Raw genomic sequence first — 16,313 nt, forward strand, 5'->3', positions numbered from 1 at the left:
CTCAATATAAGACCATAGAAAGAACAGTTAAAAGAAAGAAAAAAGAAAAACTATAAAAGTGGAAAATTATTCCAAAAAAAATTAAAAACAGAAGGACGAAAATAAAGTACTGATTTAAGGGGACCTTTGTTCAAAGAGGTGACAGACAAAAGACAAAAGCAAGTCTCTTTTAAGTGACCTGACAATCACGTGATCTCTTCTCTGCCTACTCTTCTAGTACTGGTCTTTGATTCTTGATCCCCCCCTATTAACCCCCTCCCCCACCCCCACCAACAAGCCCATGCTGTTGTTTCCTCGTTTAAAGATTTGTTCCTCAAAATCCACGCGCTCACTTTGTTGTTGTCTCTTTTCTTGCTTTTTCCAACATTTGATTCTTTCTTCACTCCTCATTAGCTCTTCTCTCAAAGTTGAAACCTTTGTTGGAGTTTCTTCACTCCCCAGATCTCCTTCTGTAGTTGAAGGTATGTTAATCTTAATCACTTGTTTAGTAATATTGTGCTGTGTATTTGTCCTTGTAATTCTTGATTATGCCCTTTTCTGGCTTAATGAAGTTGAAATTTTGTGTCCTTGTAATTACAGCTTATTTTTAACTCTTGGTGTTATTTTTCTTGGAAAGTTCTTCTGCACATTCTTGGGGACGGGGTATTTGATCATTGGCTTAGCCTGTTGTTTTTATTTTATTTTCTTTGCCTTCTTTTGGTGTTTATTTATGCATGATTACGTCTTCTCTGTTTTATAATTAATGATCTTGGTCTTCACCCTTTTAAGCCTCTGGTTTTCAGAAAGTTTTCTTCTTTATTTTTAATTAAAAGAAACTTTTATTGCCCTTTCTGGTTGGTGGGATGATTTTTCTTAACTGCATTTTGGTTTTGGCTTGAGTTCTGAGTTGTTCTATGTATGTTGCTAATTTTGGGTGTGTTGGGTTCTTTTGTCCTTCCTGTATCACTGAGAAAATTTACTTGTTTTTTCTGAAACTTGAAGGAAAATGGGGTTTATTTCAAGGAAATTATTCCCAGCATGTGGGAACATGTGCATCTGCTGTCCTGCTATGAGGTCTCGATCTCGACAACCCGTGAAGCGTTACAAGAAATTGCTAGCTGAAATCTTCCCTAAAACCCCAGTAAGTACATTCAATTTAGTTTTCTTGAGGTCTAACTAGGGTCTTTATTTCTTTTAGTTGTGTTTTCATCTATCTGTCCAATTCCTTGCATTCTAAAAGTGGAAGCAGGTGACTTGGAAATTTGAGTTTTCATGGTTATATCATTTGGAGTTCACTCCTTCATAGGAGTAGAAGTCAAACACTAATCCTCTGAACCACTATTAGACATTTGTGTTCCACTGTCTGATGCCGTCGTCCAATATTAGTTTTGTACCTAGACTGCTTTATTATGCTTGAGAAAAGTGGATGGACCCAAATCCAAAAGTATCATGAGTAGTGGCTTGCTTAAGTGCATTTCTGGCAATCATGAATCTGTACTTGTGATAGACAACAGTAAATTACTCTGCATCTTGTGAATGCAGGATGGCTCGCCTAATGATAGGAAAATAGTGAAATTATGCGAATATGCAGCAAAAAACCCTTTCAGAATCCCAAAGGTATTGACTTTCTCTCTGCTTGTGAATTTAAACTTTACGTATAGCATGGAAACAATGATACCTAAATATATGAAAATATTGCATCCTTTAAAGATGTTGTGGTTTTCCTTGTTCAGATTGCGAAGTATCTTGAAGAAAGATGCCACAAAGAACTGCGAAGTGAGCACATTAAGTTTATCAATGTTATTGCGGAGGTGTACAATAAGTTGCTTTGCATGTGCAAAGAACAAATGTGAGTTATTATTGTGCATATATATAACAACCTTGATGAATTATAAGAGTTTAAACCCCAAAATATTCTCTTGTATTACTATCCCGAATATGATAGAGTGAAATTTAGCCCTTTCTTCTTTATACAACCTTACTACGTTTTAGCCATGATTTCCCACTATCGCTCTTTAATTTCTTGAAGCACTTTTTCAGTTAAGGTGTAGCAACTTACTTTCAGAATAAATAACTTAAAAGAGCAGATAAGGTGTGCCATAATTTCTAATCTGATATTAGTTATCATTAATTGAGCTTCCTTACCACCGAGATTTTGTGTTTTATCAATAATCGCAGGTTCACATAATACTTACCATCTAACTAGTTGCATATTAATTCCAACCATCAATAGGCTAGCCAGTCGTTAAGTCTATTTGATAGTTGATACACTAACTGGTAGAGTGATTCTATTATGTAATGGTTTAGATTCTCTTGGTTTGTTAAAACCTGTCCTAGATAACTCTGAGATCATTATATTTTGTGAAATGAAGTCAATTTGGAGTAAGCTTCCATTTTATCTTCTAGGAATGTAATATACTACCAATTTTTGTATCTGCAGGGCATGTTTTGCTGCTAGCCTTTTAGACATGGTTGTTGAACTGCTGGATGACTCTAAGAGAGATGCTATCAGGATTATTGGTTGCCAGACTCTGACCAGGTTTATTTACAGTCAGGTGATTAAGGAAAATATTGATGAATGCAGCTATGTGTTATGTCAATTTCTCTGCTGGGGTTGCAATCTGCAGATGTAATGAGTAGTTGATTAGCATAAATACCTTATACAATTCAATGAGATGTAAAAGAAACGTTCTTGAACATGTCTAGTTGGGTATTCTTCACACCGCGATATCCTGGTTGATGAAAGAAGTGTTGCACGACTTAATTCACTTTAAGAGCTTCTATTGGCTCCAAAGGCGGTATTTGGTATTCAACATGCAATTCCAAAGCATCATAGTAAAGATTAAAGCTAGTGTTGTTTTTGTGCCAATTCCATCTACTCATCTCTATGCATGTCAATCCAGTCCAGTTGCAAAGATGATTGGATTCTTTCCTGGTCAGCTTTACACAAGAACTATCAGTATTGATATTATAATTTGTTGCTATCATGATTTTAGCTGTCTCAGATGACAACTCCAAAAGGATGTAAGAAACGAAAAGCCGATAAAGGAAGAGGACATTAGTTTACCTACACCTTCAGGTTAAATGATGAATTCAGAGTGAGATTATCCTTATTGGGTGTTCATAGTTTTAGGCGCCGGCATGTTATAATTGTTGTTTATTCTTTCTTGAAGTTTCAAATGCTATGAACGTATTTTCATAGTCTAGTTATAGTCATTTTATGGATTGATAGTTTATTTGTCCTGTTTGATTCACCTCGATATGAAGCACTACTGCTAAACTATGTTATTTTGGTAGTGAAAACTTGTGTTATTGAAGCTAAAGCATATAACAATATGTTTGGGTTTGTCTTAATTGTCTAGACGCGTGTCCTACTTTAATTTTCCTGTGTAAAGAGTCTCCTCTTACCATATTGTATTTGTTATCTAAGATTTGTATCTTGTCCATTTTAGATCAACTTGTTTGTAGAATCTTTTTTGCCCAAGAATCTTGTATGTAATATTACTACTTCCTAATTATAGTATACCTGGAGTCATTCTACACCGAAAGTAGATTGCCATTAGGTTTTTTGATGTGTAAAATTACTTACCATCTTTTTCTGGAAGCAGGTAGATGGAACATATACGTATAACATAGAAACTTTGGTTCCCAAAGTATGTTCATTGGCAAGGGAGACTGGTGAAGAACATCAGAACTTGAGGGCATCAAGTTTGCAGTGTCTTTCTGCCATGGTACTGTGGAGTTACCTTTTATGGCTGGAGTTGAAAACAATGTTTTAACAATGGTTTTGTTATTTTGGCAACATTTTGCCTCTTTTGAGAACGTTTTTTTTTTTTGAGAATGATTTGGCGGCATTGTACCTCATACAAGTTTGCTGAATGTTTAGTTGGATCTGAGCAATTGATTCCACCTTTGCAGGTTTGGTTCATGGCAGAGTTCTCTCATATATTTGTTGATTTTGATGAGGTTAAGAGCTCTCTCTCTTTCTCTCTCTCATGCAACTTGTTCTAGTTCCTTATGATTAAGTTATTGCTTCCCTCTTGATAATTTTACAATGGTTATGGATTCTTCATTTTGCCAGACATATTTCATGACTCTCATAGTGATTTGCTACTAACTTCCTAAGATAGACTATATGTTGTGGATAACATTGTACCCCCCCCCCAGCTCGGCTGGGGTCCTAGCGAGTCCTCTATCCATTCTCGTTTGTCTTTCAAGCTGATCTGACATAAGTTCTTCATGGCCAACTTTCAAGTGAAAAATTAGACCAGTAAATGAACTGATGTAATGAACTTAGCTGAGCCTGTATAAGCTCGAAGCTGATCTGTTTACTTATTGAACAAAACAGATTCATGCTTATTGCATAGCTCTAGGAAATGAGCTGAGCTTGGTAGATCAGTTCAGCTCTTGCCTCGTTCCTATTTTCCTTTGTGAATATGAAAGGTCCACATAAGAAAATGATTATTTCTACTTACCATATGAATGCCATTTTATTCTGAAAAAAAACTCTTAAGAAGAAGTTTAAACAAACTAATAGATGACTAGCTTCATTAATAAACTCGAACTCAGCACTCGGGTTATCAAAAAATAAACTTGAACTTGAGCTGAGCTCGGCTCATTTGTCTAAACAAGCAGAGTTTAGCTTGAGCATGAGCTTCAATAGATTTACTCAAGCTAAGCTCCTTGGCTCATATGCTAGGTGTGCCATGCTTTTCTGTGCTTGTACTTGTAGCATTAGCCAAACCAAGTTCGAACCTCTAGAAATCAGCTAGGGTTGGCTCATTTGTAGCTCAAGGAAAGTTGTCTTGTTTTCTCATTCCAATTGGTTATTCTAGATTCGCTGACTAGGAAATATCTAACTTGTGGATGTTTTCTTCTAATTATGGTTATCTTTTGTTAACAATTGACAATTACCAGACATCATTGAAGTTCTTTTTCAACTTGTGCAGATTGTTCATGTTACTCTGGATAACTATGAGCCTGAAATCCATAATGAAGACTTTGAAAGAGGGGAGGCACACCACAATTGGGTGGACGAAGTAGTTAGATCTGAAGGAAGAGCTGTTGGTAGTGAATATGGTCCTTGCCACATAACTAGACCCCGGCCTGATAAGAAAGATCCATCTTTATTAACAAGGTTGGTGCCGTTAAATCCAGCAAAAGTTGGCTTCCTTACTAGATAACTGCAACTGCCACCAATGAGTTGATATTTGTTTTTAATCAATTTATCTGCTTTCCTTTCTTTATCTGTCTAACTCAGATTTTTTCTACAGAGAAGAAACTGAAACACCAAAAGTGTGGGCTCAAATATGTCTGGAAAAGATGGCTGATTTGGCCAAAGAGAGCAGTACAATGCGCCGGGTATTAGATCCAATGTTTGTCCATTTTGACCATGGGAGGCACTGGGCTTCCCTACATGGATTGGCTGTGATGGTTCTTTCTGATATGATCTACCTTGTAGAAAGTTCAGGTAATCCACCAATACACTGCTTCTTGGACCTGCTGTCATTATCCATACTGCTCCCAGTATGGACGTGCCTGTGTTTTACAACAACTTTTCCTTTGTCCTTGTCCTCATGATTAAGATTCTTGGTAGTCGGAATTTGCTCATCAATCTATGGTTGTATAACCATATCTCATGTCACTGTAAAGATGTTATTTCTTTGTTGGTTTCCACACTACATTCCTGCTAACAAAAGTTGCTACATCTTCTCTGCAACCTGTATTTCCTTACTGTGTCTTGAAAAGAAGGTGAATAACAAAGGACTGTATGTTTAGTATATTGCTTAAACTGGTGGGTCATAGGTCTGGTATCTGTTATGTCACCATGAAATGCTTTGCCATGACATTGAATTTCTTGTAGTCATAATAATTCTACCGGACATTGATGGCGCAAATATTGGAATTGACTTGATAGCATCTAATTGTTTTCTTAATGCTTGTGGTTCTTCTCAGGGAATCAAGAACTGATTTTAACTGGTGTAATTCGCCATTTAGACCACAAAAATGTGGCACATGATCCTCAAATGATGTCTTATGTCATCCAAACTGCTACTGCTTTGGCTCGACTCATCAGATTAGGAGCTAGGCTCTCAGATGTACGGTTTGTCAGTGACTTGTGCAGACACTTGCGTAAAAGCCTTCAAGCAACTGTCGAATCGGTTCAAGAGCAAGAGCTAAACTTCAATCTTGCACTTCAGACATCCATTGAAGAATGCTTCCTAGAAACTGCAAAAGGGGTAATTTATGTTAACGAATGAAGTATATGATAATGTATTTCTTGATATTAACAGAGTTTTTTCCTCTTAGATTGTTGATGCACGGCCACTGTTTGATATGATGGCAATGATGCTGGAGAAGTTGCCATCTCTTAAAGTGGTTGCCAGGGCTACAATGGGGTCCTTGATCATTCTTGCTCATATGATCTCATTGGCATCTGTCGTTTCACGATGCCAACAGGTAAGAAGCTAGCTTTTGTCATCAGATGTTTTGGTCCTCTTAGATGGCTGGCTAGTATGCTTACATGAAAATATGTTTCCTTCACTTGAGCTTTAATTGCACATTTTCTCATCTTTTAATGAAAACTAATACGTGATGTTGAAAATGCAATGAGAGAAAATTCCCATTGATGAATTAAGTATGCGTTCATCTTCTATATCATTTGCTTTTGAAACTGGATTTACTTTTGTATTTAACTATCTTTTAATTCTTGTAGGTGTTTCCTGAAGAGCTATTTGTTCAGCTATTGAAAGTGACATTGCATCCGGATGTCGAAATTCGTATTGGAGGACACCACATCTTTTCTGTTCTCCTAATTCCAAGTTCGAACCATATTAGCCATGACATAGCCAACCATACAAGGAAATGGAATGCCAATGGTACATCTACGTTTGTGTCAATTACTGCTCTACTTGAGAAGCTTCGGAAGGAAAAGGATGGAATTAAGTTGAAGGAAGGGTCTGGTAGTCCAGATGATTTAAAGGAGAGGGACATAGTTGACGAAGAACGGAATAAGGGTTGGGCCCTAAAGAATTCTCCAAAATTTCAAAATATTAGTTCTATGATTGATTGCACAGCTGTATCAGTTGGTAGCTTGAATGAGGGTGTAAGTACATTAGTGATATCACATTTTTATTCTAGCTCCTTTTTTTTCATTCCCGCTAATTTCTGGCCCAACTGAACCTCGATTTTTACTGGTTGACACAGGAACCATACATTCTGAAGCTAAACAAGGATCAAATTGTCCAGTTGCTGTCAGCCCTCTGGACCCAAGCCAACATGCCAGATAATTTACCTGCAAATACTGAAGCTATAGCTCAGTCATTCTGCTTAACGCTTATTTCTTCACGTGTTAGGGTGCGCATTCAGATTAAAATAACTCATTTGTAATGCATGTTAGTTTGGGTGGATACACCTTGCATTTTGTAGACCTCCAAACAGTCATTTGCTTTCTCTAAGCATCTTGTATCTAAACTATGCTCATGATTCTTAATCTTCTATTGTTGCAGAAAACCCACAATAACTTAATGGTCCGCTTTTGTCAGCTTCCCCTATCACTTATGAAGTTATCCGTGGACCCTAATAATGGTACGGCACTGTACTGTAGTTTTCCAACTAGTAACGAACTCATTATTGTCTGGTAAAATTACCTTGTGAATATTTTCTTTCAGGGTCGCTACCTCCAGCATACCAGCGTTCGCTTCTTGTGTTATCAGCTGCAATGTTAGCATTTACAGCGAAGATTTATCAGATAACTGACCTGAATGTTTTACTCGAATCATTACGGGGTTGTGGTGTGAGTAATCTATGATAAACTTTTCATAAGCTTCATTCTCAAAGTCACAGCTACATTTTCTGATGCTTGGAAAAATTAATGCAAACTAGTGGTCTTATCTTGCCTTTTCATTAAAAGACTCGTAACTGGTAGGATATTCACAACATTATGCAAATAGAATAAACTATTTTTCTGTGTTGGACAAGTTGTGATTGCAACGCTATGGAAATAGAAGAAACTGTTTTCCTGTTGTTGAACAAGTTATGATTGCAACAACATTGAAGTAGAAGAAAGTCTTCTTCTGTTGAGGAACAAGTTACAGAAAATGTTGTTTCATCTCTATTAACATGTTGCTTAACAATTTTGTTGTATCTTTAGCATATTGTACGTATTAATTGCTGCTAATTCCCTTCATGTTCAGGTTGATCCTTTTCTGGGTATCAATGATGATTATCAAGTATACCTGAAGCCTCAGGCAGATGTGAGAGCATATTGTTCTGCAGCTGATAATGAAGCAGCTGTAATATCACTATCAGAATTGCGGAGCAAAATTCATGAGTGCCACGAGATAATAAAGGATATCTTAGTTAAAAGCTTGTCTAGCATTGCAGAGGTACTAGCTGTCTTAAAAATATTATGCATACTACTTTTTTTTTTAACTAACCTCCTCTCCCCAGTCCTAAAAAAAGGAAAGAAATTACGAAATGGATTTATTTAGGTCCTTACTTATTCTCTTGGAATGTGCCTTAGGTTGAGGCAGATGACATATTCAAGCAGCTATCAGAGGATTTCACTCCTGATGATACTTTCATATTTTGTCTACAATCAATGGTTGACATGGATCATGCCCAAATAGGATCACACTCCAGAGATTCACCTTCATTTGATGGGGTATGCTCATCAAGCATTCACATGTTTCTTTGTGATGTGACAATGGTGGTGGATTAGCATTCATCGTGATACTTGTTGCTACATGAATCTCTCCATATTATTCTCTAGTTTTTACGCTGCCACTTTTCTTATTGTTAATATATGCTCTCATCAACCTGAATCACAACCATTTTTATACGTTTGTCGCTTATTGCTGCAGGATTTTTCTCCAAATTCATTTGTAGAGGATGACAAAGTAAGTGAATCCTCAATTGCTGACATCGCCAGATTCATTCCCAAAATTCCTATGTCTCCGTCCCCTTCAATGACTCATGTTGTGAGCATTGGACAGCTTCTTGAATCGGTAATATTCCCTCAACCCCTTATCTTTGTCCTCAAACATGCATCTGTCTATTTGCCTTTGTGTACTCCCATGGATGAGCTTGCTTGTCGAAGTAGAGTATAGTCTAGCCAAAAGGAAAAAATTATTAATTATAAACAAGATTAGGGAGGTGTGACTAATAGTTGATTTGCCTGTTTCTGATAGACTATCTCCATTTTGTAAATGAGAGTGTAAACTATTTCAAAGAAAAGGAAAGTCTTCATTAAAAGAATTACTTACAAGCTTAGGGAGGTGTGACTAATAGTTAATTTGGCTGTTTCTCACAGGCGATCTCCATATTGTAAATGAAAGTATAACTATTTTAAAAAAAAAGGAAAGTCTTTAATAGAAAAATTACATAATGAAGTAACTAGCTATCTGCAACAGTATCTGTCAAATACTGGTTCTGATTTTAGGTGATGCTAAATGCACTTTTCTGCAAATAGATTTCACCTTTATTGAAATCAAAAAATGAGTGTATTTTGCGTTTGTAGCTCTCTCTCTCTCTCTCTCTCTCTCTCTCTCTCTAAAATTTTGAATTCTTGTCTATCAATTCATATTTTGATCCAATGGTCAATGTTTAGCCTATTTTGAACGTCAAGTCTATGTCAGAAATTGCACAAGAAGAATGCAATTTTAATTAGTGGGAGTAAAAATATAAACATGATAGACGTATTATCCTTCTATTTCATGCAACATCCTACGAAGTGAGAAAATGTGAGTTTAAAGCTGAAGCAAAATAGTTAAATATCTGCTCAGTATGGGCCATTAGTTCTTGTATTTGCCAGCAGGCTTGCATTTGAAGTTTGTTCATAAAGTTAGCTTGATATTGATGTTTGTTCATAAAGTTAGTATTTTGCATCTCCTGTCAAGTTAAAGAGATGGATTACAGCTCCTTAGTATTATGCTAGGTGGTCTTGCCTAGTTTCGAAACATTTTTGTGCTTCTTCCATTGTCTGACAAGGGCAAGTTCTGCTCCCTGATTGGAATCTTTTATTTATGACTGCTCGTGGTGTTTTGCCGTAATATTATTTAGTTAGGCTGTATTAAGAATTGAATCTGGACACGCATAAAACTGTCATAGTTTTGGTTAGTCCAAATGATGAGAGCAGACAGATCACAAAGATAATGATTATTAGGGGGTTTGAGAGCAGTATTATTCAGTTAGGTTGGTTTTGTGTTTTCAGGCACTCGAGGTGGCTGGTCAAGTAGCTGGTTCATCTGTCTCCACTTCACCGCTTCCATATGATACCATTGCTGGTCAATGTGAATCTCTTGGCACTGACACAAGAAAGAAACTCTCCAATTGGCTAGCTCATGAAAATCGCTGTACGAATGCAGCTGGCATGGCGTATCCGGCCTTCCCAACAAATGGGCCATCAGCAGTCGCGAAGGTGATACTGTGTTAACTGTCTTCTAACTAAATCTTCATGTTTTTGAATCCTGTGACACTTGTGTATGCTTGGAAACTTGGAGCACAAATGTGTTTTCGTATGATTTTGTTTTTATCAGTTTCCAAGTATGTTTTCAGGAGATATAGCAAAACGACATCCTAGTATAGAAGTTGCTTTTGTTCTTTTATGACTCTTTATTTATGCCCCTTACTACGCCATCATTGTTTTAAGGCGTAACGTTTTGCCTACTTGTATTTGATAACCATATGGGCATGTGTTAACATTTCACAACTTGTGTTTGCTGCAGATACTTGAAGAAGAGGGACCTGTTAGGGGGCCTCCACTGTCAAAGGAACCATGGTTAGCACTTAGGCTACCTCCTGCAAGTCCTTTTGATAACTTCCTTAGAGCAGCTAGAGGTTAGATGCACGCAACCGGTCTGTTTAGTTGTAAATGACAAGTAGCTAGTGGTGACTAGTAGGTTTAGCTCAGTCTTTTGCTTAGTTCTAACCGCGGAGCTGCCACGCCTGAATGTATTGAGTGCTCTATGTTAGTCTTTGTGCGACTTAGTTTGCTGAATCTTTGTTTTAAAGTGCAGTATTACTAACGCATTTCTGGCTGTATCCAGTTCTAACTTATGTTATTATGAAACTGGCTTTAAGACTGCAGCTCCTAAATATGCCCCCCCAAACCCCAAACCTCCCCTTTCTGGTGCTAGATTATGTAAATGTTCATTTCCTCTATTTAGTATTGTAACGTATTTGCATAATTATTTTAATGATGATTTGTTTTGTTTCTAAAATGTAGTATAGTATATAGGAATGCTCAAATGTCCCCGTAAACTCTCGTGCTCGTCATTAGTACTCATCATCCATTAATTACTGCCATTTCACTCAAAATATCGTAAAGGGCCAACTCATAATTGCTAGGAGCTCATCATATACAAAAGAATTATATATAACCAATGCATGTACTTCTGCCAATTAATCATTGTGTTTAAATGTTAATACCAAAATGATGAAATTTCAACTACATTAGTATATGATATCTTTAAGATTCAGGCAATAACTTTGAGATTCGTATCTAACATGTCTAAGTCATGAAAAATATAGAATAACAATTCCTTTAAAGAAATAAGCAAAGCAAATCAGACAGGATAATACTATACATGCTGTCAGTGCAAAGAATACTATGGTAACGCGCACGATGTGATCATATGGAAACCTGAAATATGACAAATGGCAAATGCTACCAACTTTATATATCTGCGATAATTTCATCTTATATATGCACGTACTCGCAACAATCAAGAAACCTTTGACTTTGACAAACTAATGTTGTGTTGTATTTATTTCGTGGGCATGAATAAAATTTGAGGAGAAATAACGAAAATGAAGTTCTTCTCTTGTATTTTTGTGCTGTTAAGTCTCTTTGTCTCCATTGTTATTGCTGTAACGGATCAGAAGGTAGCATACAACGTGAGCAGTATTATTCCGGCAGTTTTTGTGTTCGGCGATACCGTAGTTGATACAGGCAGCAACAACTGGTTTCGCACGGGGGAACATCCTACATCATGGGAAGAATTTCGAGGGAGGAAAGCCCAATGGCAGATTTTGTGATGGAAAAGTTCCCTCTGACCTTTTTGGTACCAAGATTTTACCACTTTAATTTCCTCCTTGTTTTTATATGCTGACATGGTTTAGTTCAGTTTGGATGTGGCAGTTGGGTCAAATTTGAGCGTGTTAAAACATGTCAAATCAATAATGCTAGCTCAAAGTTTGCTTGGGTCAATATGAGTGGGTAACACGTTTCGATGGATCAAATAACAAGTCATAAACTCAACTTTAGGTCGTCCGACATGACTAAGCTCCCCTCTTTTTTTGAAATAGCTTTTTATTAAAAAAATGTAAAAGCTACTCATATGTAATTTTTCTTAGATTAGGAGCTTAACTTCTTCCAAATTTACATAACTCTCCATCTCAAATTTTGATTTTTGGATGCTTGAGTTTGGATTGCATTTTGACCCACTGATTTACATTATTTTGTATCCAATATTAAATTTTGAGTTGGTTGGACTAGTTGCTAAAAAATGAGTAGATCACGAATTTCAGTTTTATATAAGTAACAGTTTCCTTGATTATATTTGTTATAAATAGTGGAAGAACTGGGAATAAAGGAGCTCCTGCCTCCATATCTTGATCCAACGCTGCAAGCTAAGGATCTCATAACTGGAGTTTGCTTTGCTTCAGCAGCCTCTGGATATGATCCACAAACAAACGCTTTCTTGGTATAGTTTCCTTTTCCTTTTATCCTTAAAGAATAAAGGTGAGGAGTTATCTTTTTTCTATATTTTTTTATTGATCTTTTTTTTCTGATTGATGAAAATGCAGCCAGTTTTATCAATCCCAAAACAGTTAGAGTTGTTCGAAGAATATATCGAAAAACTTAAAGCTATTGTTGGACAAGTTAGAGCTTTAGAAATATTAAGCAACAGTCTTTTTATAGTAATTACCGGCCAGGTTGACATTCAATTTAATCCAGCTTCCTCTCTAAACCCATCGTACAACCAGCTCTTGGTCAACTTTGCTTCCACTTTTTTGCCGGTAGTTTTAATTTACATACACTTAATTTAATTATTTTATGGTTAAATTAGCTACTAAACTGAAACTGTTTGATCTTTGCTATTTGAATTTTTATTTTTGAAAGGGCCTGTACAAGTTAGGGGCACGCAAAATTGGTGTATTTGGTGTAGGACCAATAGGATGCTTACCATTTTACAGAAATACGCAAGGAGGAATTCAAAGAAAATGTGTCGATTCTCTTAATCACAAAGCATACTCGTTCAACAACAAGCTCTCGACTGAGATAAACTCTCTTATTAACACATTTCCTGACGCTAAAATGGTCTACATTGATTTCTACAATTTCATCCTTGATCTAATCAACAACCCTACAAAATATGGTAATTACTATGGCACCACCCATTTGTTAATCTTTAATACTACGTCCGTTTCAATTTGTATGAATCTATTTCCTTTTTAATTTATGCAAAAAAAAAAGACTCTTTTCCTTATTTGGAAACAATTTATCTTTATGCAATGATTTAGAGTCACACAAAATATATATGCCTCATTTTATACCACAAGTTCAAAAGTCTTTCTCTCTGTTTCTAAAGTCTTTGTGGTAACGGGGGCAGAACTCGGAAGGCTGGTCAAGGTTGTGTCCTTCCGAGTGAACGAGGTCGACCTTTCAACATCAGAAAAGACTTCTCTTCATCACGAGACTAATCGGATCCGCCATAGACACCCGAGAGATCTTTACAAGGCAGACTAAAATAAAAGACTAAGAGGTGCCGCAAGCGAGCAAAGAGTTATACTTTCATTTCTTTGTTGAGATTGAAATCAAATTAAAAGGTTAGGTATAATGCACGTAGGCCAAGTCAAGAAATGGACTTGCCCAATCAAATGAGTTCAAATAAATTAAAACGGATGGAGTACTAAACTATCTTTAATCTTCTACAGCCAGCTACTACTTGACAGGAACTTTTGTGAACTATCATTCCTAATAGCTAATCGTTACACAATTCATATCGTTCTTTTATTAAAATGAAATTGGAATACAAAGTTTAATTTCATTTTATTTGATTTGCTGTGGCAGGGTACAAGATTGCACAAAATGGGTGTTGTGCTCTTGCTGGAAAACTAGATTTGCTAGATTACTGTCCCACCGCATGTTCAAATGATTATGACTATATTTTTTGGGACGGTTTCCATCTTACAGAGAAAGGCTATAGACTCCTAGTCCGTCAAGTTCTCCTCCAACATCTTCAAACCTTCATCTCATGACCAAATGATCGATTCATATACACAAGCATGGTTCTACTTTCCTCTATTTGGTTACTGTTAGAATATTAGTTGGGCTTAGTTAGGGTTTGGTTGCATTTGGGCTTCATTATTTATATTGGGTTGTAGTTGGCCTTGTATCATTTTTCTTTTTCAGCTTATTCTTTGTAAATGGATCTTACTTAACTAATAGAAGGTTCTAGAGAGAATGAATCGGTCATTTTTGCTAATTCAATTTTTCTCTCTCTACTGTGCGACGATCTTCTTCTCTTTCTCATTGTCCCCAAATTCGAATCTCATTGGATTCTAACATGGTATCAGAGCCATGGAAATCACCTAGTTTCCGATTGTGTCTTTGATTTCCTTGGTTAATTCTCCTTAATTTTTTTTTTTGTTTCGTTTCTGGATCGGGGAAATTCTCAATTTCGTTGCTGTTTTTTACCTAATTTTGTTTGCTATCAATTTGACCTTCTCCTTCAGTTCACGTCAAGAGATTGATCGAATTCCTTCATATGAGAATCAACGGTTCAATTGTTTTGGTATTTGAGGCGTTTTTGAGGAGTTCCGTGGAGGTATTTCACAGAAAATTATGACGGGAAGTTGCTGTTGTTTTTAGGTGTTCTAAGTGAATTGATAACATCTCATTTTTTTCAAATTCTCTGATTGTGTAGCACATTTTTTTTTGCGATGGGTGATACAAGTGATCATGATGAACAAATTAACCAGAATCCATCTCTAAATTTCCAATTTGATGATGAACCTGTTTCCCCCTTCACATCCTTTCTATTTGCATCCCTCTGATAATCCTGGTATTATGTTAGTTTCCAAACAGTTTGATGGTACATGCTTTGGTTCCTGGAGGAGGGGAATCATTATCGCACTTTCTGCGAAGAAGAAAACAGGGTTTATTAATGGTAGTTATGTTCGACCTCCTGTTGAGTCCCTACTCTTTGATCAGTGGGAACAATGTAATCATATGGTTATTAGTTGGATCCTCAATTCTCTAGACCCGGATATTTCTCAAAGTATCATATATTCCAAAACTGCCAAAAGACTTTGGGATGAATTGAACCAGCGGTATGGACAGTCCAATGGTGCTCGAATGTACGAAGTTTAGAAGGATTTGAGTTCAGTTTCTCAAGGGTCATCTGACGAGAGTGGTTAGTTCAACAAAGTTAAAAGACTTTGGGATGATATGGAGTCCTTAAACACAGATTCTTACTGTATTTGTGAGTGTACTTGTGGGGGTAAACATAAGATGATGAAAAGGGATCAAAACTTGAAACTAATGCAGTTCTTAATGGGCCTCAATGAAATCTTCAACAATGCTAGGGGAAACATCTTAATGATGGAGCCTATTCCTGTTGTGAACAAAGCGTATTCTTTGGTTATTCAAGATGAGAAACAAATGGGTTTTCAAAATCTTCTTGTGTTTCAATCGGATTCGGCTTCCTTTTTTGTTGGATCTAACTCCAAACCCAAACACTCCTTCAACAATCCAAGAACTAGTTTCAATACTCAACCGCAGAAGTATAATTTCCCTACTCTGAATCAATATCAAAGGGGAAATTCTGATGGATAAGGAATCTCAGATCCTCAGAAACTATTTTGTAGTATTGCAAAAAGAATGTGCATCTAATAGAAAAGTGTTATAAACTTCATGGCTATCCACAGAACTTCAAATTTGGCAATAGAAACGCAAGAGTTGCTACTAATGTGTATTCCAATCCTGAAAGCAAAGTTGACAATTTCTCTGAGAATCCCACTTCATCCACTACCATAACCGCAGACCAATACAAGCAGCTAAGGAACATCCTTCAACAAGTGCAAGTTGTAGATGAAGGCCAGAATCAGTACCCCTCTGCTTCTGCAAGTTTCGCAGGTATTCTTGCTTGTTTCTGTCACATGAGTTATGCAACTTGTTCGTGTTTAAAGTCTCATTTAAATCCTGGTTCTTGGATTATAGACTCTGGAACAACTGACCATATGACCTCTGATAAAAGTTTACTTACCAATATAACTAACTTACCAATTCTCATCCTTGTCACACTACCTAATGGATATAAAGTGAA

At 36.6% G+C, this 16,313-nt stretch overlaps 2 protein-coding genes across 2 annotated transcripts; both read left to right on the forward strand.

The window, feature by feature from the left end:
* Positions 1-243: 243 nt before the first annotated feature.
* On the forward strand, positions 244-11,067 carry LOC104232454 (protein SEMI-ROLLED LEAF 2). Its single transcript, XM_009785670.2, has 20 exons — positions 244-461; positions 982-1,120; positions 1,522-1,596; positions 1,713-1,828; positions 2,420-2,534; positions 3,588-3,710; positions 3,898-3,945; positions 4,929-5,116; positions 5,253-5,449; positions 5,935-6,218; positions 6,289-6,438; positions 6,695-7,084; positions 7,186-7,335; positions 7,488-7,566; positions 7,650-7,774; positions 8,175-8,366; positions 8,504-8,644; positions 8,844-8,987; positions 10,193-10,399; positions 10,707-11,067. The coding sequence occupies exons 2-20, from the start codon at positions 986-988 to the stop codon at positions 10,821-10,823; spliced, it is 2,976 nt and encodes a 991-aa protein (XP_009783972.1). The 5' UTR covers positions 244-461; positions 982-985; the 3' UTR covers positions 10,824-11,067.
* A 723-nt stretch (positions 11,068-11,790) lies between these two features.
* On the forward strand, positions 11,791-15,358 carry LOC104232448 (GDSL esterase/lipase EXL3-like). Its single transcript, XM_070153349.1, has 7 exons — positions 11,791-11,865; positions 11,924-12,044; positions 12,556-12,686; positions 12,790-13,002; positions 13,106-13,361; positions 14,057-14,164; positions 15,063-15,358. Exons 1-7 carry the CDS (start codon positions 11,791-11,793, stop codon positions 15,356-15,358), a joined length of 1,200 nt encoding a protein of 399 aa, XP_070009450.1.
* Positions 15,359-16,313: the final 955 nt, after the last annotated feature.

This window comes from Nicotiana sylvestris, chromosome 1 (genome assembly GCF_000393655.2).
Source record: "Nicotiana sylvestris chromosome 1, ASM39365v2, whole genome shotgun sequence".
In the NCBI taxonomy this organism is placed as follows: Eukaryota; Viridiplantae; Streptophyta; class Magnoliopsida; order Solanales; family Solanaceae; genus Nicotiana; species Nicotiana sylvestris.